Source organism: Lineus longissimus, chromosome 10, assembly GCF_910592395.1.
Source record: "Lineus longissimus chromosome 10, tnLinLong1.2, whole genome shotgun sequence".
NCBI lineage: Eukaryota > Metazoa > Nemertea > Pilidiophora > Heteronemertea > Lineidae > Lineus > Lineus longissimus.
This window is the reverse complement of record NC_088317.1, coordinates 16,693,878-16,715,202: the sequence shown is the minus strand read 5'-3', so window position 1 is coordinate 16,715,202 and position 21,325 is coordinate 16,693,878. Positions and strand designations below refer to the sequence as shown.

At 44.5% G+C, this 21,325-nt stretch overlaps 3 protein-coding genes and 1 long non-coding RNA gene across 4 annotated transcripts; 2 read left to right on the top strand and 2 right to left on the bottom strand.

Annotated features, from left to right (window-relative positions):
* Positions 1-112: 112 nt before the first annotated feature.
* Positions 113-1,510, bottom strand: LOC135494867 (uncharacterized). Its single transcript, XR_010448476.1, has 3 exons — positions 1,337-1,510; positions 936-1,025; positions 113-576 (listed from the first exon to the last, which is right to left on the bottom strand). It is a non-coding gene; the product is annotated as an uncharacterized LOC135494867 (long non-coding RNA).
* Positions 1,511-1,714: 204 nt separating this feature from the next.
* LOC135494605 (regulator of nonsense transcripts 3B-like) lies at positions 1,715-8,538 on the top strand. Its single transcript, XM_064782734.1, has 11 exons — positions 1,715-1,923; positions 2,409-2,515; positions 2,902-3,008; positions 3,237-3,446; positions 3,739-3,815; positions 5,094-5,879; positions 6,050-6,206; positions 6,568-6,769; positions 7,038-7,161; positions 7,399-7,596; positions 8,127-8,538. Exons 1-11 carry the CDS (start codon positions 1,807-1,809, stop codon positions 8,280-8,282), a joined length of 2,241 nt encoding a protein of 746 aa, XP_064638804.1. The 5' UTR covers positions 1,715-1,806; the 3' UTR covers positions 8,283-8,538.
* A 331-nt stretch (positions 8,539-8,869) lies between these two features.
* LOC135494606 (uncharacterized) lies at positions 8,870-12,334 on the bottom strand. The gene is made up of 6 exons (XM_064782735.1): positions 12,096-12,334; positions 11,336-11,517; positions 10,897-11,195; positions 10,457-10,622; positions 9,994-10,113; positions 8,870-9,685 (listed from the first exon to the last, which is right to left on the bottom strand). Exons 1-6 carry the CDS (start codon positions 12,227-12,229, stop codon positions 9,258-9,260), a joined length of 1,329 nt encoding a protein of 442 aa, XP_064638805.1. The 5' UTR covers positions 12,230-12,334; the 3' UTR covers positions 8,870-9,257.
* Positions 12,335-13,150: 816 nt separating this feature from the next.
* On the top strand, positions 13,151-16,531 carry LOC135494677 (uncharacterized). The gene is made up of 6 exons (XM_064782876.1): positions 13,151-13,547; positions 13,906-14,072; positions 14,269-14,570; positions 14,771-14,942; positions 15,272-15,391; positions 15,776-16,531. The coding sequence occupies exons 1-6, from the start codon at positions 13,411-13,413 to the stop codon at positions 16,201-16,203; spliced, it is 1,326 nt and encodes a 441-aa protein (XP_064638946.1). The 5' UTR covers positions 13,151-13,410; the 3' UTR covers positions 16,204-16,531.
* The last annotated feature ends 4,794 nt before the right edge of the window (positions 16,532-21,325 follow it).

Here is a 21,325-nt window from a genome sequence, read left to right as displayed (position 1 = left end):
TTGAACAGCCCTGACACCACCTAGGAGGACAATGTTTTGACAGTTCAGACCGACTACATCCAGCAAGGGATTTCAGTCACAGACAGAGACCAAAATCAGACTCAGAAAGAAATATTTTCTAACATTTAAATTACAATTTATTCACCATGAAAACAAAACTATGCATAATATATACAATATATGAGACACTAGAAACATTGGGATGGGAATTTATTTTTTTAAATTATGTTTGTCACTTCTTTTCATACGTTTTTGATGCGATATTGGATGTGCATGTATCGAAGTTATTGTAGGCTTGTACAAAGATTGACTGACTACTCCAGAGACTGTCACTGCACTCAAAATGTTGATGTTATTTCCAAACATTTGTCACTGAAGGTTAATATTCTTATTCTGAAAACACACCTGAACTATATTTAATCCAATGAATGCTAAATCCTGCGGTATTCCAGAAGATATTTTGGTCATCTATTTTGCTGAATGGTCTCAATGATGGTGATTTATGACAAAAATGTCATCAGTCTTTACCCACTGAATAAATTCAACCTAATCATCATCAGGCAATGATTCTAGACCCTGAAAAAAACAAAAAGTAGGCATTAATGAGGGCCATTTTTAACCAGGAACTTGTGCACGGTCTGCACAGATTGCAGTGCTGTCTCAAAGTCCAAGGTGCTAAATGGGTTGCAATGGGTTCCATTAAAGCCCATGTTTGTTGACATTGTAAGTCATGCCACTGGCCTCCACTGTAGTGTAATCTATCAAAAGATTCATGGTTGATGCACAAATGCACCTGCGTGCTTTTGCAAGTTAACTTTTGCTTCAAGCTGCCCCCCTGTCATAATGGTAATGTTATTGTTTAGCTAAAGCATCCACTTTGATTTGAATTTAGTCTGGTTACTCTAAGATTTGATAGTAAAATGAAGTGTGAATACCTTGACTACGTATTCATTGCCTGTCAGCCGTCGATCGCGCAGAAACATGTGGAAGTCACGGTTATCCAGGTCCCACCATCTCACAGAATTCTGCAAATTTAAACAAGTCAAAAAGCTTACAAATACACCCAATACTAATACTAATAGCACACGTCACATGCAATAACAACAGTTATGTGACTGGGGGGGGGGGGGGGGGGGGGGGGGACAGGCCAGAGAGGCAAAACAGTATTTGGGCCAGAACAAGCAGCGTTGTTATTAATGGCCTAATCATCATGGCAGATTCCGAGAATTTCCTAGTACTGCAATTCCTTGCTGTCCGAAATTAGAACAACGATCCGAAAATCGGGAACGAAAAGCAAGAACATGAATTGAAATTCTGTTAAGTTTTTGAGGCCTACCTTTCCTCGCACTAAATTATTGAGGGCTGCATTGAATACTAGTGGCATAGTTATGCATCCTAAAACGATGCCGAAACTTGGCAATATTTCATACCACATCGGAACGGTGAAAATTGACAAAATAGAACAAAAATTTCGATAAGTTTGCAAAATGGCGGAAGTAGGTGACCTTGATTACGGACTTCCTATAATAAGACAAAGTGATTGGTCGAAATATATTTGAAATTGGAAAGTAAGATAAAAAGTTTGAAATTCTTTTGCCCTGATAATTACATCAATAATTTCAATAAACCAATTTATGCATACCAATTATGAAATCTTTTAATATGTTTACTGTCCAATTAATTTTTAAACTGGCTTCAGTGCAGACGATAAAAACACAATGGTGGACGTTTCAAAAATATTTCCAAAATTTTCTAAGTTTTCGCTTTTGTAAATCACGATTTGAGCGTAACGACAACGATCGAATCATGACACAAGAAAGAAAAGATACTGGTGTCAAGTCTACAACTGGTAGTACAAGAGATCCAAGAAAGGAAGATGTTAAAACAAAAGAAAAGAAAGAGAAAGTTCTCCCTCCTTCAAAAGTAAGGAAAACAATCCGAACACTGGCTCTGTACATGTGTGGTAGAATCTACACAGTACAGTGCTTTGGTGGTGGTTGTTCGATTGTTAAACCCATTTGTTTTCTTTGAGAGATCACTTGGCTTGTTCTTCACTAAGACTGTACATGCTCTAGTTGATTGAATGTGCAATTGATTGAATATGGACATTGATTGAATATGACAATTTGACATCAACATTGAGTGATTGACTTCCCCATGGCCATAGGCCTAATGACAAGCATACCAAGAAAACGACTATGATTCTTATTCTTGGTTGGAAGTAGCTGAAGCCTAAAGCTGGTTTTGTATCTGTCAATAATGTCATTGCCCTAGTGCTGGTCATCATGGACATGGTATTGCCAAATTGGTATTGTGAAATCATTGATGGTTAAAGAGTTTTCTCTTCTGTTCTGTTTTCCAGTGACATAACGTTCTTTTATTTTTTGATTCTTACTCCAATAATTTAGGTTATTGTCCGAAGATTGCCACCAACAATCACAGAGGAAGCGTTCAGGGAACAAATCTCACCTATCCCAGAAAATGACTACTTCATGTTTTCAAGAGGTGATATGAGGTGGGTGGATCTTGCTGACTGGTTGTCAGACCGGCATAACCTACATTGTTCATTTATCATGGAAATGTGCAAGTTTATTGAAAACAAACAGACTGAGCCATCTTCAAAATGAGTCAATGGGTGATATGAATAAAGACTAGCAAATGCTTTTATCTAAAACTCCATGTACATTTACACGAGGCCTTTCTGTACAAAATTGAAGTAAAAGCATTTGCTAGTCTTTATTCATATCACCCATTCTGAGATTGCAGAACTCTAATGTGCTCCCAGAAGTTTCAAGGGAATCGCTCAAAATTGCGAATGCTCTAAAACACACCTAGACATCTTGAACTTGTATTTGATTTTCTATCTTTCTCACTTCAGTATACTTCATTCCTGTTTTTCAGCCTTGGTCCATATGCATTTGCCAGAGCCATCATCAACTTCATCAATCAGGAAGATTTGTATATTTTTACAGAAAAGTTTGATGGATACGTGTTTGTGGACAGTAAAGGTGTGTTAAATAGCATTTTGACCATCAAAATGAATAAAATAATCAGGTCTAAATGATGATTCAAGTCAAAGGAATGGGGGTACCCCGGCCCAACCACTAGGACTTGAAGTGCCCATGCTCTGTCAGTCGTCAGAACAACTAACAAATCTTAATTTCTGCAAACTATTTGAACTTGAAGATCATAATTTAGTTAAAAAGTGTTTCATAAAAATGTTCTTTTAATTACAGGTAATGAGTACCCAGCCATTGTGGAGTTCTGCCCATATCAAAAGGTCCCAAAGAAAAAGGCAAAGAAACCGGACAGTCGGAAGGGAACGATTGATGATGATGCCGACTACAAGAAATTCCTTGAGGATCTTAACAACCCAGATCAGGAGCCTGCGCCAACCGTTGACAGCTGCCTGGAGGAGATTGAGGCCAGGGAGCGCGAGAGGAAGGGTAAGCCCAGGGGCAGGGGTTAAATGGCCATGGACCGAATCCAAAAGCTGTCAATTGTGAATGTCAGGATGTGCTGGTTACTAATGTCAATTAATCTGGTTTAAGAGCAATAATTTTTGCGGGAACTTTTGTTTAATGTGAAGTAAGTGCCTTACTTATCACAATAGATAAGAGCATTTTTACTCTGCCCCAGAAATGTTGTCACGAATTTAAAAACTAGGCCCTCGATCAGCCTACCACACCAACTTGAAACTCTATTCCCAAGGTTCCTGAATTGGTATCTTTTTTTCAGCAAATGGTCCAAGGACAACGACACCTTTGATAGAATTTCTCAAGAAAAAGAAGGAGGAAAAAAGAGCAGCTTTACAGGTATGTGTGTGTGTATAGATCAGTGCCTGTAACCTCAGAGGTCCTGGGTTCAATTCCCGCCAGTCCCGGTGCATTCATGTGATAGGGCCGGTGTCTCAATTGACAGCCAGGGTGTCAGTTTCCTCCTACTTTCATTGCAATCACCCAATATTGTTATTGAGTCAATAATATCCAAGTTGGCGCTCAGCTCTCAACTGTTCTTTTCTTTCGTCCTGTAGCTCCCCAGTCTCAAGAAAAGGTTACCCCTTCCTCCATCGCCGTTATCCCTTGAACCGAATCCAATGGTGAACTTTTCTACAATCTCTTCCAGTTATAGTTCCTTGTTTACATTTTCAACTGCCTACTCACTGCTTATGTGGCCAGAAAAACTCGTCTCGGTTTCAGAGATACCAGTATTTGATTGACTTTCTAACTCAATCTAATCTAGTTACTTGTTGTGTTCCATTGTTCTTGTATTCTTTTGCTGAATAACAGTGTTCAATCTTTTTTACAGCCAAAGCATTTTTTCCTTTTTTTTTACGGTATTACAAATCCTGTGCTAAGAAACGGAAGCAGTCTGCCTCCAGATATGTAAATTTGTGCTGTTCTTCTTTAAATTTTTATTTCTGGTGACAAGAGTGTAATTTCAGATTCACTGAGAGCAACTTTGAGCGCTATTACTACTTAATGAGGAACCAGCGTTAAGATAAATGCCAGTGGCGGCGCCACAATCGATCGTACCTTCTGACGCCATGACGTCATTTTCTGGTCTGTTGACGTCGCATGAGGTCAATCACGGGAAACCATTGCGTACATTTTTGCACAGGATTTCAACAACAGAAAACGTGCCCAATAACTGGCATCGTGCATATTTCCGCAAAATTATCTTAAGAAACTGATAGCCCAATAGATTTAAAACAGGAAGATGCAAACGTTGCCGAAATCGGTCGAAAATAAGCGATCGTTTTCGGGCTCAGAAATAACATGATAATGCATTGGAAATGGAGAGTTTTGGTATGATCGATTGCAGCGCCACGCGGCAGATAAATCGCGCCGGTTCCTCATTGAATCTCAATCTCAAGGTACCCCAATATAACATGGCGACGTGGACTTTTAAACATAACACTACACAGAAAGCTTAGAGTATTCTTCAGCTCCATTTTACAAACCACTAAAATATTCTTTATGCCACAGCCCCATTTTTGGACCCCTAATTTAGTGTCCAACATCGATTTTATTGGTATGGAGACTCTCCGTCATTGATATCTGATTGCTGAAGATGGTGGCTTTCTGTTTCAGAAAATCAAAGATGATAGACGGAAGCGTGAGATGGAGAGAAAGAAGATGAAAGATGACGAGCGACGGAAGCGCCGTGAACAGGAACTGAAGCAGCGTGAGAGGCTGGACAAGGAGAAGTCTGGCAGGGACCGCGATAGGGAGGAGAGGGTCAAAGGCAGGGAGTCTGAGACGAATAGAGAGAGAGAAAGGGGCGATAGGGACAGAGATAGAGGTGATAGGGATAGAGATAGGGGTGATAAGGACAGAGATAGGGATAGAGATAGAGGTGATAGGGATAGAGATAGAGATAGAAATAGGGGTGACAGAGATAAGGACAGAAATCGAGACAGAGATATTAAAGACTCTAGAGATCGGGATAGAGACAGAGGTGATCGGGATAGAAATCGAGGAGATAGGGACAGAGACACAAGGGATAGGGACAGGGGGAATACTAGAGATCGGGCTGATAAGGATAGGGTTCGAGATCGAGATAAGGATAGGGATATAAATAGAGATAGGGGAACTGACAGAGGAGGAAAGGAGGATAGAGAAAGGGATAGGAAGGAAGATAAGGACAAGGATGTGAAGGAAAGACTTGAGAAAAAAGAGGTTGCTCCGAAAGAGGATAAAAAAGATACTGACAAGGACAGTACAGAAAATGAAAATGATGCTAAAGGTATAAAAGATAAGGATGACGGGGCAAAAGATGGAGATAAGGAAAATGGGGAAAAGGATAGAGATACGGATAGAGATAATGAGAAGGATAGAGATAAGAAGAAGAGTGATAAGGATGAAATTACTGTGAGGGTGAGTATGGTTAGTTTCAAATTGATGTGGATCAGTTGCCTTGTCTGGTTTTAGGCCCTACACTAGTTAAAGGATCATTGCCTTCAAAAGAACATTGTATAATCATCATTGTAAGGCCAGGGAAATTTACGAAATATCTTGCAGCATAACTTGGATTGATACTCTTACAGGTCCTGAAAAATCCCGAGCGCGAGAAGCAACGTCAGCGAGAGGTGGAGAAGTTTCGGCAGCGTGAGCGGGATAGAGAGCGTGAGAAGGACCGCAGGGATAACTACCGCGATCGACAGAGGGCCAAAGAGGATAGGGCAAAGGAGGAGAGAAATAAAGGTCCGTTGGTGTTCGAAAAACGAAGCTGTGAACTTTTCTTTTGGGTTTGATTATGGGTTTAGATAATATATGTGAACAGAAAGTTTTTACTGAAGGAATGATGAGAACATATATTTGTTTTGCTATTCTGAGAAAAATTACTTGAAAGTTTGGAATATAACTGAAAATGTGTTGGAAATTTTTTGACATTTTTCATCATTAAAGGTTTTACTGTTCTTCCTACCATCCTGTTCAAAGGGTACAAGGGTCTGTTATGGTCTCCTTTTACACTTACAGTACTCTTGAGTTGGCAGTGAGTTTTCTGAATGTTGAATCAATATTAGATTTGGAGTTTCATCTTCTGTGTGCTGGTGACTTTCAGGGAGGGAGGACGATAAAGAAAGAAGGAAAGACACTGCCCCTTCGAAGGATCATGACCAGAAGTCGAAACCGAGGGACAGGGATGAAAGAGAGGGGTCAGCTCCCAAGGATAGGGGCAAACCTGGCAGCAATAGAGATCGGGACAGGGACAACCGAGATCGTGATAGAGGGAGAGATAACAGAGACAGGGACAGGGACAGGAGGTAATATTCTAGGTTGATTTGTCATTATCTAAGCATGTTCTTTTTTGTACTTATGAATCGTCTGATTCATCCTATGTACGGCTTCAATCCAAATGTTTTGGATGCAAAGTCATTGCAAGTGCAGTGCAGGAAACAACCATGATTGTGACATGGTGATTGAAGAAAGGTATTTCAAATCTCGGCATGGAATCACCTTTTCAACATTAAGAGATTGATTTCTACAAATTCTTGCGATGACTACATTCAGTGTTTTCATTGTTTATTTCAGATCGAGTGGTTACAAGAAAGACACTGCCAAACCAGATGGTAAACCAACAGATAAAAGGGATAAAGATAAGGAGAGCGTGCGTCCGAAAAGCTTTGCCGGGGATACTGCCAAGTCTAAAGATAAGGTATGTGTTCTGTACTGGTTCATGACAATCCAGCCACAGTTTTTGATGCCACTTTGGTTGGGCACCAGTTGGGCTTTTGGTGCAGGCCAAGAGACTTATTCGAATGCGGCCCTGTCGTGGCACCATACCAGGTACAAGGACTCAATTCTACAGATCTGACGGTGTAAACAAAGTAAAGTGATCTGTTCAAGGCTACAAACAAAATGTTTGGCAGAGTTTGACTTTTCTACTTTTCAGAAGGATGACGGTGATCGGACGAGGGACACAAAGTCTGCGGAACCACGGGAGTCAAAGTCATCCGAGTCGCGAGACACAAAGTCGGCTGAGCCTAGGGACAAGGGTGATGACGGGGAGTCGAGACGTAGTAAGGGGAGTGATGCGGGGAAGAGTGAGGAAACTTTGAGAAGGGAGAGGAGAGATAGGATTAGGAATAAGGTACATTTGATTGACATGTTCGAAGGTCAGAGAGGCCACCTGTTTAAAGTGATACTATGATGTGATTTACAACTTTGCGGAAATACATCCGTTTTTAATTGTTGATCACAAATGTAAAGCTCAAATTTTCCATTTTTGATTAGATTTATCATAAAATCGCTGAAGGTAAACCACCGCGACCGCGAAAATGTTCATGTTGTGACGTCATCAACGGAAACGGCATCGAAGCGAGCCGTCCGGGCGGGATTAAACCATCAATTTCTAGAAAATGTGCATTTCGATTCGAAAACCATACGGATTTATGAGAAAGTGACGTAGTCATTTGTCAAAAACAGCTAAAACATTATATGGTGAAATTTGACACGAGTTACCCTTTAAGCCTTATAAGATGAGGCATTCTGTCAGACATGTTCAAGGGCCATATACATGTTGTTAATTCACCGGTATTTCAACAACGAATTAAATATACTTTTTGTTTCTGTGTTGGTGTGAATGTTACTCATCCGAAATCTGAATCTCTGACTTTGCAGGACCGGCCTGAGCGTGAGATATATCAGCCTGGACGGCGCCGTGCGGAGATCGAGAGGAAAATAGCAGAACGCAAACACGATACCGACAAGGTTGATGCTAAAAGTGGTGCTAGCGATACAGGGGATGAGGGGAAAGCAGGCTCCGAGGAGAAATAGACTTAGTGACATCAAGCGCTTTGAAAGTTAAAAAGCTTTTTGCAAATGACTTCATAGAACTTGCAGCGCTTTGTAGAAATTTGAATTCGATTGTCCACTACTATTTATAGAAAATGTCGCTAGATTACCAAAAACTGAGGAATTCTGGCTTCAGAGTCGCATCCTAGTTTATTTTTAACATTGCATTTCTTGTTGACTGAGGCTTCAGTTTGAATATGTATGAATATTCTGTTTAATAAAGTTTGTTTTGATTAGATATCACGTTTTGTTCTTCATCTAGGATGAATTTCTTGGCTGGGAATTTCTAGCAAGCAACAGGAATGAAACCGAGTATGCCTTGTATCGGAACTTTGAGAGAAGAGCTAGCTTGGCTAAGGAAAGCAAGGGTTAAGCTAAACCTCTTAAAGCTCAAATAAAACATTGGATGATGGTCTTGCCTATGACCTTCCCAGCAGTTATTTTCACGTACCACTATCGTTCAGTTCAGCAGAATAAGTGATGAGCAACTGCAAGGGGGGGGGGTCCCAGTCCTGCCCCCCTCCTGCTCTAAACAGCCTCTTCCACACCAAGAAAGTGAAATGTGACAATTAAAAACAATGGATATTTATTTACACAACTGACACAGATTCACAAATTATGTTGGCAGTGTCCCTGACAGTCTCTAGGAGACAAAATGAAAGACTAGAAAGTTATTTTCAGAATGAATGACGCTATTTTAAAGGCAGCATTGATACTAAGGTTCATTTGCTGATTAACAAAGAGAAGCTTGGGAATGTGGTCAGAACTTGAAATCCAAGAGAATGCTAATTTCAAGGGTTGCAGTCAGTTCTCAGGAAAACAAATAACTGACTCCAACCCTTGAAATTGACATCCAATTCGTTTTGAAGGAGTTCTAATGGCTTTAGGATTTCAAGTTCTAGCCAAAATGGTGGTGGTCATGGTCGACCCTTAAACATGACAGATTAGCTTAATTGTCTAGCACCATGAGCCCAACTGCGCAGAATACCTGCTACAGAACGCCCCGACGGCCGTATTTGCAATACCATTTATCTCACTGGCGCGTCGCACAGCCAAATCAGGACTGGCATTCTGTAAAACACTTGATAATAATCCGTCATTCTTGTATTCATACAAATTTGCAAAACGATAAACTTCTTGCGTCAGTTCAGCTTTCGTTGTGTGCTGCTTGAAGATGTCGAATCGTTGTGAACTTTCACCGCCGTAGTATTCTTTCATATGCTGACTCAGCGGTTTCGCAGGATTTGCTTGGATACGCTTGCCCATGTTGAAGCCGTCAATGTCGCCTAAGACTTCTGCGTGTGTGGCGAACCCACCGTCACTTGGCAACATGTATTTGCCGTTTTGCCATTGGCCTGCTGGGCCTATGATGGGTGATGCTGGATCTAAATGCAAGGAAGAAAATCATGATGTCCATATTATGAAAATCTTAAGAAACCCAAAGTAGGGTGTATAAATGGCTCTGTTATACCGAGAGCTTTCCAACGAATGGTCATGTGAGCAGGTTTTGACCAAAAGAGAATTTGCTATCAGTCCTTGAATACTTGAGCATAAAACCGTGAACAGGACTGAGCTGTGAGTAGTTATGAGATGTCCCCTTCTAAGACATTGTGTCAATGAACAAGTCCCGTAAAAGGTTCCGTTCACATACCTGCCTGTAACAGCAAATACGTGTAGTCCCAGAAATACTCACTTTTCGAATTGGCGAGGGCAGACTGTCCCAGATCTCCCGAAATGGTAGTAGAGAAGAGATTGTTCATTCCGAAGACGGTTTGTTGATCATATCCAGCCGTAGCCCCTGTGATCACATGACCTGAAGAAGGAAAAGAACCCAATGATGGCGATGATGATGATGATGATGATGATGATGATGATGATGATGATGATGATGATGATGATGAAGCCTTTGAATTACTCATATTAAGTAGAGTAACGACTTCCAAGACATTTGCATAAAAGCGCCCTTTCTGTTACTCATAGAGCAGGTTGTATTAAAACGACTTTTAAACCCTCCTTCTCATACATGTATCATTCCGATTACTCATAAAATAAGTATTGTAAAGTAGGTTAGATACAAGTACATGTGCTTATAAGACCTCCTTGTCCATCCATGCGCCCTTCCAATTCGCTTAATTTTGTATAATTGTAGTACTCACCAAAGGCGACTGTGTCTCCATTTATCTTCACCACGCCCAATTCGGCGCCATTTTGGATCCTGTGGTCTAACATCTGAGTGAGTGTCTGGAATGACTGTGGGTTGGTGTTCTTGTCAAATGGGCTGACATCCTTTCCTACTACGGGGACATTTACATTCAACATAACCTGGAGAATTAGAAGATGATTTACTTGAAACGGTGCAGGGGATAGCTAGCTGTTTGGTCTCGGTGGGGGAGGGGCGGCGGCAAAAGGCTCTCGGGCAGGGGGGGGGGGGCACTTTTTGAAAGTTTTCGGGCAAAATCATGGCCAAACACACATTTTTTAGTGACTTTTGGAGGGTATTTGCCTTCTCCCCCGTTAGTTACCCTTCATGGTGGTCCTTGAAGAGACGCCCGCGACCATTTATATTACCCTTCCGTTGATAGAGCAAGGAAATTACCTTCCAGAGTGGGCTGTCGTACCGTCCCACCAACATCCGCAGTTTATTCGCCATCTGGTCCGCTGGTAGATTTGGGAACGCCTTCTCCAGTTGCTCCAAGGCGAAAACGAACTGCTGGAGCGTCATTTTCTTTGCTTCTGGATCCTCGGGCGGTTCCTGGGGCTCCTTGGGCTTTGGTGGGTTAGCTGCCGATGAACCACCACCTCCGCCAAACCGCCTAGGTGGCTGGAACCCCCTCAGGCTAAAATCAACGGAGGAGGAAACAGGCGGAAGACGTCGTCCTGTCACAACTATTGTTTCTGAAGAGAGAAACTCATTTTTATTCAGTTTGAATATCTTTTGACCACAATTTTGATATATTTTAACCACAATGAGTGTGTGAGAATAATCTGGATCACCATAGGCTTAAATGAAGGGAATATTTCAGTGTCATCCTTACCCATAACAGATACTCCCCCGCCACCTCCGCCGCGACTGCCAATGCCTCCTCCGACACCCCTACCGACGCTGCTGCCGCCGCGGCCAGTGCCGCCCCCGCCGTATGAGCCTCCACCGCAAGCGGAGCGCCTGACCCGCACTGGAGCAGCTTGCATCTCCTGGACATGTTTGTCAACGTGAAGTCTGAAAAGAATTTAGAAGTTAGTACCTAGGGAATTGTGAGGAAATCAGATGCAGCCCCTGATTGCAAATGTTTGCCTGATGGGTCCAACTAGAACCATCACAGCATGGGTCGGAATTAACATCTCCAACCGTGCGCAACTATCGGGCAGTGGTAGGTTAAATCACATGCGCTCAAGTTTACTTCTGTATTTGCATCAATTTCTCAAAGGTGGACGTAGGCCTACTATCTGAATCAATACCATGAGTGGTAAATGAGGAGGCATAGCCCGACTTTAGTCCCCCAACCCAGACTCACATAGATTTATCTTTTTGTGTCGGAGTCCGCACACGAGCGATGCGATCTTGATCGATTGTTTGGGGTGGTCATCGCAGGTGCTCACGACAAGAATCGGTGATCGCAGCGACGTGAATATCACACGCAGCGATGACCGGTTTTATCCGCAGACGACAGACCTTTTTGTCGCACTCCAACGATTATAATCGTCGTAGCGACAACAATCGCTAGTTTTGAGGGACTTTAAACCTATGATGTAAGTATTTCTAGTGGAAGAATTGCGAAAATTAAACAAAAAACCTACCCTTGAGCGATCGCGATCCTTTTCAACTGTTCCCTTTTCTCCGGTGGGAGGTTTTTAAACCCCGCCCAGCCAGAGACACTGGCGAGGCCACATATCAGAATGGAACCAAGAAAAGCAATGAATGACAACTTCATCGCGACTCCAGTATCCGAATCAAGTAGATTAAAAACAATGTACGACTGCGGGAATGAACGAGCTTCGTGTCTGACTGATGAAATAAGCGTGGAAATTTCGCAACGGCGTCCGGCTTTATATAATATGCCGCCAAGTCCGGTTGGCGAGGTTTTCCAGTTTTGGATTTTAATATGACGCAGCCGATGCACTAATGACTAATCAATGATTATTTGATATCTTGACCTAATTTCTTTCTGTACCAGTACTTGAGAAGGGAGAGTGAACTGTTGGGCCTAGACTTAATATTTGGAACAATCAAATTAATGATTCACGCACTCATTCTCAGAATTGTTTAGCAGACGACATATTAAATGGAAAACTGGGCAAGATATGTTATTTTTTTAATTTTGTTTCATACCTTTTCTTTCGCATAAGACTTCACGCTGAACTGTCGCTTGAGGTATAACCTGAGCGCCCGATTTACTACCTCGAGTGCCCAAGTTTTAAGTCAAACGCTCAAGTTAAGTCGAGCGTCAAGTTATAAGTTGAGCGCCTCGAGTTGTTCAAAATAACTTCAGACTTTCAGAAATAAAGTATGATGGACTATCCAAGCTGCCGTACCTATTCGGATAGATAAAGGACAGTATGACGTAATATTTTGGGATCCTGACCCATTTTTTTCAATACCGGTACTTGAGAAGTGATAGTGAAGTGTTGATCACTAAAATGATTCACTCGTTCTATGAATTGTTTAGCAGACGACGCGTTAATTGCAAATAATCATTGTGTGACGTATTTACCTGTGCTATTTTCCGATTGAGTTCAATCGGCCTACTTTTCTTCGGAGAAGTTATCTGCACTCGGAATATCAAAATGTTATTGTCGCATGATTTATTTTCGCGCTTTGAGAAAAACGCGCGCAACGTTTCACCTGCAAAGGTCACATTTAAGCAATCAAAATATCAAATTCTAGTCCCGGATTAGCATTTAATACTCAAGATAGATCACCCCAGTCTCATCAGAAATCTACGGGGAAAACCCATCGACCCGGCAAACCAACCGGACTTGGTGGACAAGGCCATTGCACATAATAGGCTGCGAGGGGCGACAATTCACAATTTCAACCGACGCAGCTCGTTACCACTACTCCAATTTTACTGTCATCAGTGAGACTGAGCATTATTTCAACCAAGCTCACAGAATGAAGTTGTTACCCATTGCATTTCTTGGTTCGATTCTGATGCTTGGCATTACGAGCGTCTACGGTTGGGGAGCATTACTGTACAAAGACCGACCGGAGCAAGGGGATCAACTGAACAGGATCGCGCTCGCCGAGGGGTAAGTTACTTTAAACCTATGAGTAATGGGAAAGGTACATGTATGGAGAAGGGGGTGGAGGGAGAGATTTAACCTAATTTATGAATGATGGGAGGGGTACATGTATGGAGAAGGGGAGATGTGAGAGAGATTGAACCTAATATGAGAAATGGGAAGGGCTCATGTATGGAGAAGGAGGAGTGAGAGATTGAACCTAGTTTATGAGTAACGAGAAGGACACTTGTATGGAAAAGGAAGCGGGTGAAGACTCGATTGATTTTTATCATTGAGCTTGTTGAAATCATGTATAGGCCAATATAAGCCATCAGAGGTGCGCGAGGTTTATTTCCACTATTAGTAATAACCTTTTCTATTCCAGACTTCAACTTGACCGCCACATCGCTGAGATGCAAGGGGCTCCAGTGCGGACCAGGCGCGCCGCGTGCGGGAGCGGGGGCGGGGGCGGGGGCTTCGGAGGAGGCGGCGGACGTGGTATAGGTGGTCGAAGCTTCGGGGGCGGCGGAGGTGGCGGTGGTGGTGGAATTGGTAAGTATAGGTTACTCATTGATAAGGAAATGCAGTCTTAACTTTAAAATTGACCATTACTCTAGCCCCTGACGAAAATGATAGCTTTGGCTGCAGTAATCGCCGAAAGGGAGAGTCGCCAATCTGAGAGCGGTTTGAAATTTATTCTTCACGAAGGACAGTTCGTTGACCTTATATGCCTTTTTTCCCCTTTCAGAAAGAATTTCTGTAATAGGACGACGTCTTCCGAGTCGTCGCGTTTCAATTCCCATAGATTTCGGCTTGAGGGGATACCGGCCTTCCGGATTTGGCGGCGGCGGCGGTTCCCGGTCAAGGAGCAAACCCAAGCCATCGTCTAAGCCGGCACCACCAGAGGATCCAGAAGCAAAGAAAATGACATTAGAGCAGTTCGTTTTCGCCTTGGAACTGCTAGAAACGCTCTTCCCGAATTTACCGGCGGACCAAATGGCCAATAAGCTGCGAATGTTGGTGGGGCGGTACGACAGCGCGCACTGGAGGGTAAGTGTAGCATAATATTAACCTTGGGCGTTTCTCTATAGAGAGACCAATAGCATTACGATTTTACGATAGAATCATATCTTTATGGAGTTATTTATTTATGGTATAGTCATGAAGCTTTTGGATACATTTTGGTGTCGATCTTCAGAGCTGGGCCTTTGATAAACTGCGCTTACATTACTATTCTCTTCCTTACCAAGGTGATGCTGAACGTGAATAATCCCTTCCCCGGCTTCGGAAAGACTGTCAATCCATTTGGCAGTACAGTCGATCAGCCGACACTCCAAACTCTCACACAGATGATGGACCACAGGTTCCAGAATGGAGCAGAACTGGGCGTGATTAAGATGAACGGCGACACTATTGCTTTTGGTGAGTAAGCAGCGATTGAACCTGCTTTGAGTAATGGGAAGGGCAGATGTGTGGAGAAGGATGTGGGTTGGGCGGTGTATGAGATTTTGAACCTAGATTATGAGTAATGGACAACGGGCACACGCATGAACAGAGAAGGGTCGAGACGGGGATTGAAGCTACTTTGTGAGTAATGAGAAGGGCATATGTATGGAGTGGGTGGGTGTGTGACGGAGATTGAACCTATGACTCGGTGAGTAATGGGAAAGTGACATGTATGGAGAAGGATTGTAGGGGTGTAGGCGATTGAACCTACTTTATGAATAAAGAAAAATGCTTTTCTTCTTCAGGTCATGTCATAACCGGGGCTACGGCTGGATATGATCAACAAAGCGTCCTCGGCATGAACAATATCTTCGCAACTACCATTTCTGGAGATCTGGGACAGTCTGGCCTCGCCAACGCCAAGAGTGAGTATGTGTGGGACAACCTTGCAGCCCATGGGTTGGGAAGGACTTCTTCATTAGTCCTGGGAAGGTGATAAACTAGTTATCAAACCGTAGCTATAAAGGATAATACTCCGCCTATCTGCAGTATTTTTGTTCCTTGCTGGTTCAAGAAATCAAACCAGACTATTCAAGAACGTCGATAAAATGATCCGGAATGAAAATGAACATCTTTTGCGTCTTTAGACATGCGGCCTTCAATAGTCTTTCCTTTTCAGACAATTGGATCATCACTTTTTCTGGGTTAGATAATTATTAGAAACCTCATGGATTTCCGTAAGTTTCCTCAAAATCTTTTTAAAGATACAAAGAATGTCGGGCTTATCATTTTTTCTTAACTTCTTTCAGATCCATCATCACCCATCATTGGTCCGTCTGGTCAATGGCAAAATGGCAAATACATGCTCCCTAGCAAAGGCGGGTTCGCAACTAATGCGGAAATCTTAGGCGACATTGACGGCGTCAACATGGGCAAGCGGATTCAGGCAAATCCTGGTAAACCGCTGAGTCAGCACTTTAAAGAATATTACGGCGGTGAAAGTTCACGACGATTCGACATCTTCAAGCAGCACACAACAAGAGCCGAACTGACGCAAGAAGTTTATCGTTTTGCAAATTTGTACGAAGTCAAAACTAGCGGGTTGTGGTCGAGTATTGCGCAGAGATCGAATCCCGATTTGGCCGCGAGGACAGCGAATCGGATAAACGGCATTGCCAATAGAGCGGTCGGGACATTCTGTAGCAGATATTCTTCGAAATTAGGGTCATGGTGCTGAGCGTAACGTAGCTTAAAGTTATCTTATCCCGTCCATTTGATTATGACTTTGTCCTCGTCAGACCAAAAATGCATTAAATGAAAATATGATCAACCCGAATCTCTCTCTTGGTGGAGCTCAATAATGATTCAGATGGTTGTTATGTCTCTTGGTCACAGCGGGGCTAAAATGGAATTTGAGGTGCCTTCAGCCGCAAAGGAGACTTTGAGTGTTTGCATGGCCTCGCTAAGAAAGATCATCATACTCTCGCCGGCAACTAATTTGTAAATGGCTGTAAATGTGTCATTCTTTTGTACAGTTCCTTAATAAAAAGCCATTGTTTGTAATTGCGGCATTTCATCTTTGTGATATACATGCATTGTTGGAGATGATGAGGAGGTAGATATTTAGATAGCAAGACTCTCATCTCATCGTTTCAAGTAGGGCAAATGGAGTGAAAAAAGCTACTATTGGTTTTAAAGATATATTTTGGATAACATATTTACATATTTATAAATTTTTGTTTTACTAGATTAATTTTGGTTAACATATTTACATATTTTTTTTGGGGTTTGCTAGATTCTGCATTGCATTTTTAAAGCATCATCGAACGAATGTTTGTAAAATTTGGCACATTTTGAAGAGATCCCAATTAAGTCTTTGGCTTTGGCTGAAATACGTTTCTCAGCATGTCCGCTACTGCACGGGCCGTCGGCCTCTCCTCCGGGTCAGTTTTGCAACAAAGTGCCGCGATATGTCCCATCTTATTTCCGACTCGCTTGTCGAGGCTCTTCAGTACGTGGCCCAGAGAGAAGACGTCGGAGGCGTAGGTGGCGTGTCCTCCAGTGTAGACCTCGGGAGCGAAATGGTAGTACTTCTCCCCGAACTCCTTGCGGTCTTCATCCGCGCAAGCAATCGAATAGGGCTCGTCCTGCACGACTCTTGACAGCCCGAAATCAATTAGGTAGGGGTCAAGGTTTCCGTTGGCGAAATTCAGCAGGACATTGTCCAATTTGATGTCGTTCAGCAAGACTTCCTTGTCGTGAATCTTGACGAGGCTGCTTGCGAGTTTATAGCAAATTCTCTGCCAATTTTTCTCGGAGATCAGCGGTAGGTTTCGTCGGTTATCTCTCTTGAACTCCTCGTTGCGGATCTCGAAAAGTCTGCTCCTATGCGCGTAGAGGTCTCGACTCCCAATGTGCTCATACACCAGTCCCACTCGTAAGTAGGTATCATTCCGTTTGAGAACGACTATACCGTAAAACTCCGGGGTGCAGCCCGTGCCGCTAAGATGCTGTGATATAACTGCCTCTTTCGCGACGTCCTTCCAATCTGTCTTGCCCACATTGAACAGCTTGATTGCGACCACTTCCTCCGTATCCGCCACACCCAAGAAGACATCTCCAAAGGTGCCATCTCCAATCTTGATTGGGATGTTCGTGTCTTGGTATGTAGCATATCTGACTTGTAATCCTGATACGATGATATCTGTCCACTTGATCTCGCCCTGGGGACAGGCCTCGTAGGTCGTGTTACGGAGCTGGTTGCGGAACTTCGCGTAGCGTTCCTGCGAGTAATTCATGATTCTTGGCGGAGGCAAGGTCAGTCTTTCGGGCGCAGGGTATCCATATTCGTTCCTCAATGAATGCAGATCTACCTCTGGCACTTCTTCAGCCATGCTGTCTTCCAACGAAGGCACTAAACTTAAGTTCTGTTCCGATTCAGGAGATGGATGTGGACAATTAGCAGTCAGTATATTCTCTTCACCGCATTGGGCCTTGGTCTTCTTGTCTTGTGCGCACAAGGCTACAGCACCACGGATAAGCTCTGCGATAGGGTCTCGCTGCTGGTTCCTCTCTCCATCAGGCTCCGGCTCAGGGGAAGAGTTTGGCTGGTCACTGCTCTGTTCCTTGGCTGGTACGAGCTGAGGACACGACCCTGGCTCTCGCTCGTCTCTGCTCTGCTCTTCGGCAATTTTTGGTTGAGGGCACGATTCTGGCTCCCGCTGGTCATTACACGACTCTTCAGCTGGCCCAGGCTCCGTCTCTGGTGGGTCACTGCTCGGCTTTGCAGCTGGTACGCGCTGAGGAGACGCCTCAAGCTCTTGCTGGTCACTTCTAAGCTCTTTAACTGGCTCTGGCTCTGGCTGGTCAATGCTCTGCTCCTTGGCTGGCTCTGACTGAGGATGCAACTCTGGCTCTGGCTCTTCAATGCTCTGCTCCTTTGCTGGCTCTGACTGAGGATGCAATTCTGGCTCTGGTTTGTCAATGCTCTGCTCCTTTGCTGGCTCTGACTGAGGATGCAACTCTGGCTCTGGCTGTTCAATGCTCTGCTCCTTTGCTGGCTCTGACTGAGGATTCAACTCTGGCTCTGGTTGGTCAGTGCTCTGCTCTTTAGCTGGCTCTGACTGAGGATGCAACTCTGGCTCTGGCTGGTCAATGCTCTGCTCCTTGGCTAGCTCTGACTGAGGATTCAACTCTGGCTCTGGTTGGTCAGTGCTCTGCTCTTTAGCTGGCTCTGACTGAGGATGCAACTCTGGCTCTGGCTGGTCAATGCTCTGCTCCTTGGCTAGCTCTGACTGAGGATGCAACTCTGGCTTTGGCTGTTCAATGCTCTGCTCCTTTGCTGGCTCTGACTGAGGATGCAATTCTGGCTCTGGCTGGTCAGTGCTCTGCTCTTTAGCTGGCTCTGACTGAGGATGCAACTCTGGCTCTGGCTGGTCAATGCTCTGCTCCTTGGCTTGCTCTGACTGAGGATGCAACTCTGGCTCTGGCTGCTCAATGCTCTGCTCCTTTGCTGGCTCTGACTGAGGATGCAACTCTGGCTCTGGCTGCTGAATGCTCTGCTCCTTTGCTGGCTCTGACTGAGGATGCAACTCTGGCTCTGGCTGGTCAATGCTCTGCTCTTTAGCTGGCTTTGACTGAGGATGCAACTCTGGCTCTGGCTGGTCAATGCTCTGCTCTTTAGCTGGCTCTGACTGAGGATGCAATTCTGGCTCTGGCTGGTCAATGCTCTGCTCCTTGGCTGGCTCTGACTGAGGATGCAACTCTGGCTCTGGCTGGTCAATGCTCTGCTCTTTAGCTGGCTCTGACTGAGGATGCAACTCTGGCTCTGGCTGGTCAATGCTCTGCTCTTTAGCTGGCTCTGACTGAGGATGCAATTCTGGCTCTGGCTGGTCAATGCTCTGCTCTTTAGCTGGCTCTGACTGAAGGTTCAACTCTGGCTCTGGTTGGTCAATGCTCTGCTCCTTGGCTGGCTCTGACTGAGGATGCAACTCTGGCTCTGGCTGGTCAATGCTCTGCTCTTTAGCTGGCTCTGACTGAGGATGCAACTCTGGCTCTGGCTGGTCAATGCTCTGCTCTTTAGCTGGCTCTGACTGAAGGTTCAACTCTGGCTCTGGCTGGTTAATGCTTTGCTCCTTGGCTGCTTCTGGCTGAAGTGATACAGTCTTATGCATTTCGGGGACGACCTGCACTTGGCGTTCCACAGGCGTATTCCCAATGATGATCGGAGCTCTATCTTCTACATAGTTTGCAACTTTCACAGGTGTTGGCGAGTCATCGAAGTGGATCCTGTAAGACTCGATGGACGGATTCCGTACTGCCTTTGGTGTGAACAAGAATGGATCTGCCTCTTCCGCTGCGATGAGTTTCTTGTAGAAGCGTTCCTTATCTGGCTCAAGTGTTCCTAGGGCGTGGCGTTCCTTTAGGTCATCACGGAACCAGCGGGTCATGTCACACACGCGGATATCATAAAAGATCTCTTCGTCATCCCAGTCGAAGTCGGGGTTCTCCAATGTCTTGGGGGCGTCAGTCTTGGCTGTTCCAGAGGTGGTCGCTATCTCTGTGGCTGGCTCTGACTGAGGATGCAACTCTGGCTCTGGCTGGTCAATGCTCTGCTCTTTAGCTTGCTCTGACTGAAGGTTCAACTCTGGCTCTGGCTGGTCAATGCTCTGCTCCTTGGCTTGCTCTGACTGAGGATGCAACTCTGGCTCTGGCTGGTCAATGCTCTGCTCCTTGGCTTGCTCTGACTGAGGATGCAACTCTGGCTCTGGCTGGTCAATGCTCTGCTCTTTAGCTGGCTCTGACTGAAGGTTCAACTCTGGCTCTGGCTGGTCAATGCTCTGCTCCTTGGCTTGCTCTGACTGAGGATGCAACTCTGGCTCTGGCTGGTCAATGCTCTGCTCTTTAGCTGGCTCTGACTGAAGGTTCAACTCTGGCTCTGGCTGGTCAATGCTCTGCTCCTTGGCTTGCTCTGACTGAGGATGCAACTCTGGCTCTGGCTGGTCAATGCTCTGCTCTTTAGCTGGCTCTGACTGAAGGTTCAACTCTGGCTCTGGCTGGTCAATGCTCTGCTCTTTAGCTGGCTCTGACTGAGGATGCAACTCTGGCTCTGGCTGCTCAATGCTCTGCTCTTTAGCTGGCTCTGACTGAGGATGCAACTCTGGCTCTGGCTGGTCAATGCTCTGCTCCTTGGCTTGCTCTGACTGAGGATGCAACTCTGGCTCTGGCTGGTCAATGCTCTGCTCTTTAGCTTGCTCTGACTGAAGGTTCAACTCTGGCTCTGGCTGGTCAATGCTCTGCTCCTTGGCTGCTTCTGGCTGAAGTGATACAGTCTTATGCATTTCGGGGACGACCTGCACTTGGCGTTCCACAGGCGTATTCCCAATGATGATCGGAGCTCTATCTTCTACATAGTTCGCAACTTTCACAGGTGTTGGCGAGTCATCGAAGTGGATCCTATAAGACTCGATGGACGGATTCCGTACTGCCTTTGGTGTGAACAAGAACGGATCTGCCTCTTCCGCTGCGATGAGTTTCTTGTAGAAGCGTTCCTTATCTGGCTCAAGTGTTCCTAGGGCGTGGCGTTCCTTTAGGTCATCACGGAACCAGCGGGTCATGTCACACACGCGGATATCATAAAAGATCTCTTCGTCATCCCAGTCGAAGTCGGGGTTCTCCAATGTCTTGGGGGCGTCAGTCTTGGTTGTTCCAGAGGTGGTCGCTATCTCGTCGCGATCAGGCGGTTTATCACTTTTGTTGGCCATTATCATTCTGTGGATTCTGTTAGCGACGGGCTCTTCTGGTTCAAGTTTAGACACATTGTTCTTTGACTGGACATCTCTTGCGACTTGCACTGGAGA

Coding starts and splice junctions, on each gene's coding strand:
- LOC135494605 (XM_064782734.1), top strand. CDS start 1,807: ATGACACAAGAAAGAAAAGATACTGGTGTCAAGTCTACAACTGGTAGT. Junction 6,770..7,037: donor GACAGGGACAGGGACAGGAG/GTAATATTCTAG, acceptor TGTTTATTTCAG/ATCGAGTGGTTACAAGAAAG. Junction 7,162..7,398: donor CTGCCAAGTCTAAAGATAAG/GTATGTGTTCTG, acceptor TCTACTTTTCAG/AAGGATGACGGTGATCGGAC.
- LOC135494606 (XM_064782735.1), bottom strand. CDS start 12,229: ATGAAGTTGTCATTCATTGCTTTTCTTGGTTCCATTCTGATATGTGGC. Junction 11,518..12,095: donor AGGATCGCGATCGCTCAAGG/GTAGGTTTTTTG, acceptor AATTCTTTTCAG/ACTTCACGTTGACAAACATG. Junction 10,114..10,456: donor TGGAGACACAGTCGCCTTTG/GTGAGTACTACA, acceptor TTCCTTCTTCAG/GTCATGTGATCACAGGGGCT.
- LOC135494677 (XM_064782876.1), top strand. CDS start 13,411: ATGAAGTTGTTACCCATTGCATTTCTTGGTTCGATTCTGATGCTTGGC. Junction 14,571..14,770: donor ACGACAGCGCGCACTGGAGG/GTAAGTGTAGCA, acceptor TTCCTTACCAAG/GTGATGCTGAACGTGAATAA. Junction 14,943..15,271: donor CGGCGACACTATTGCTTTTG/GTGAGTAAGCAG, acceptor TTTCTTCTTCAG/GTCATGTCATAACCGGGGCT.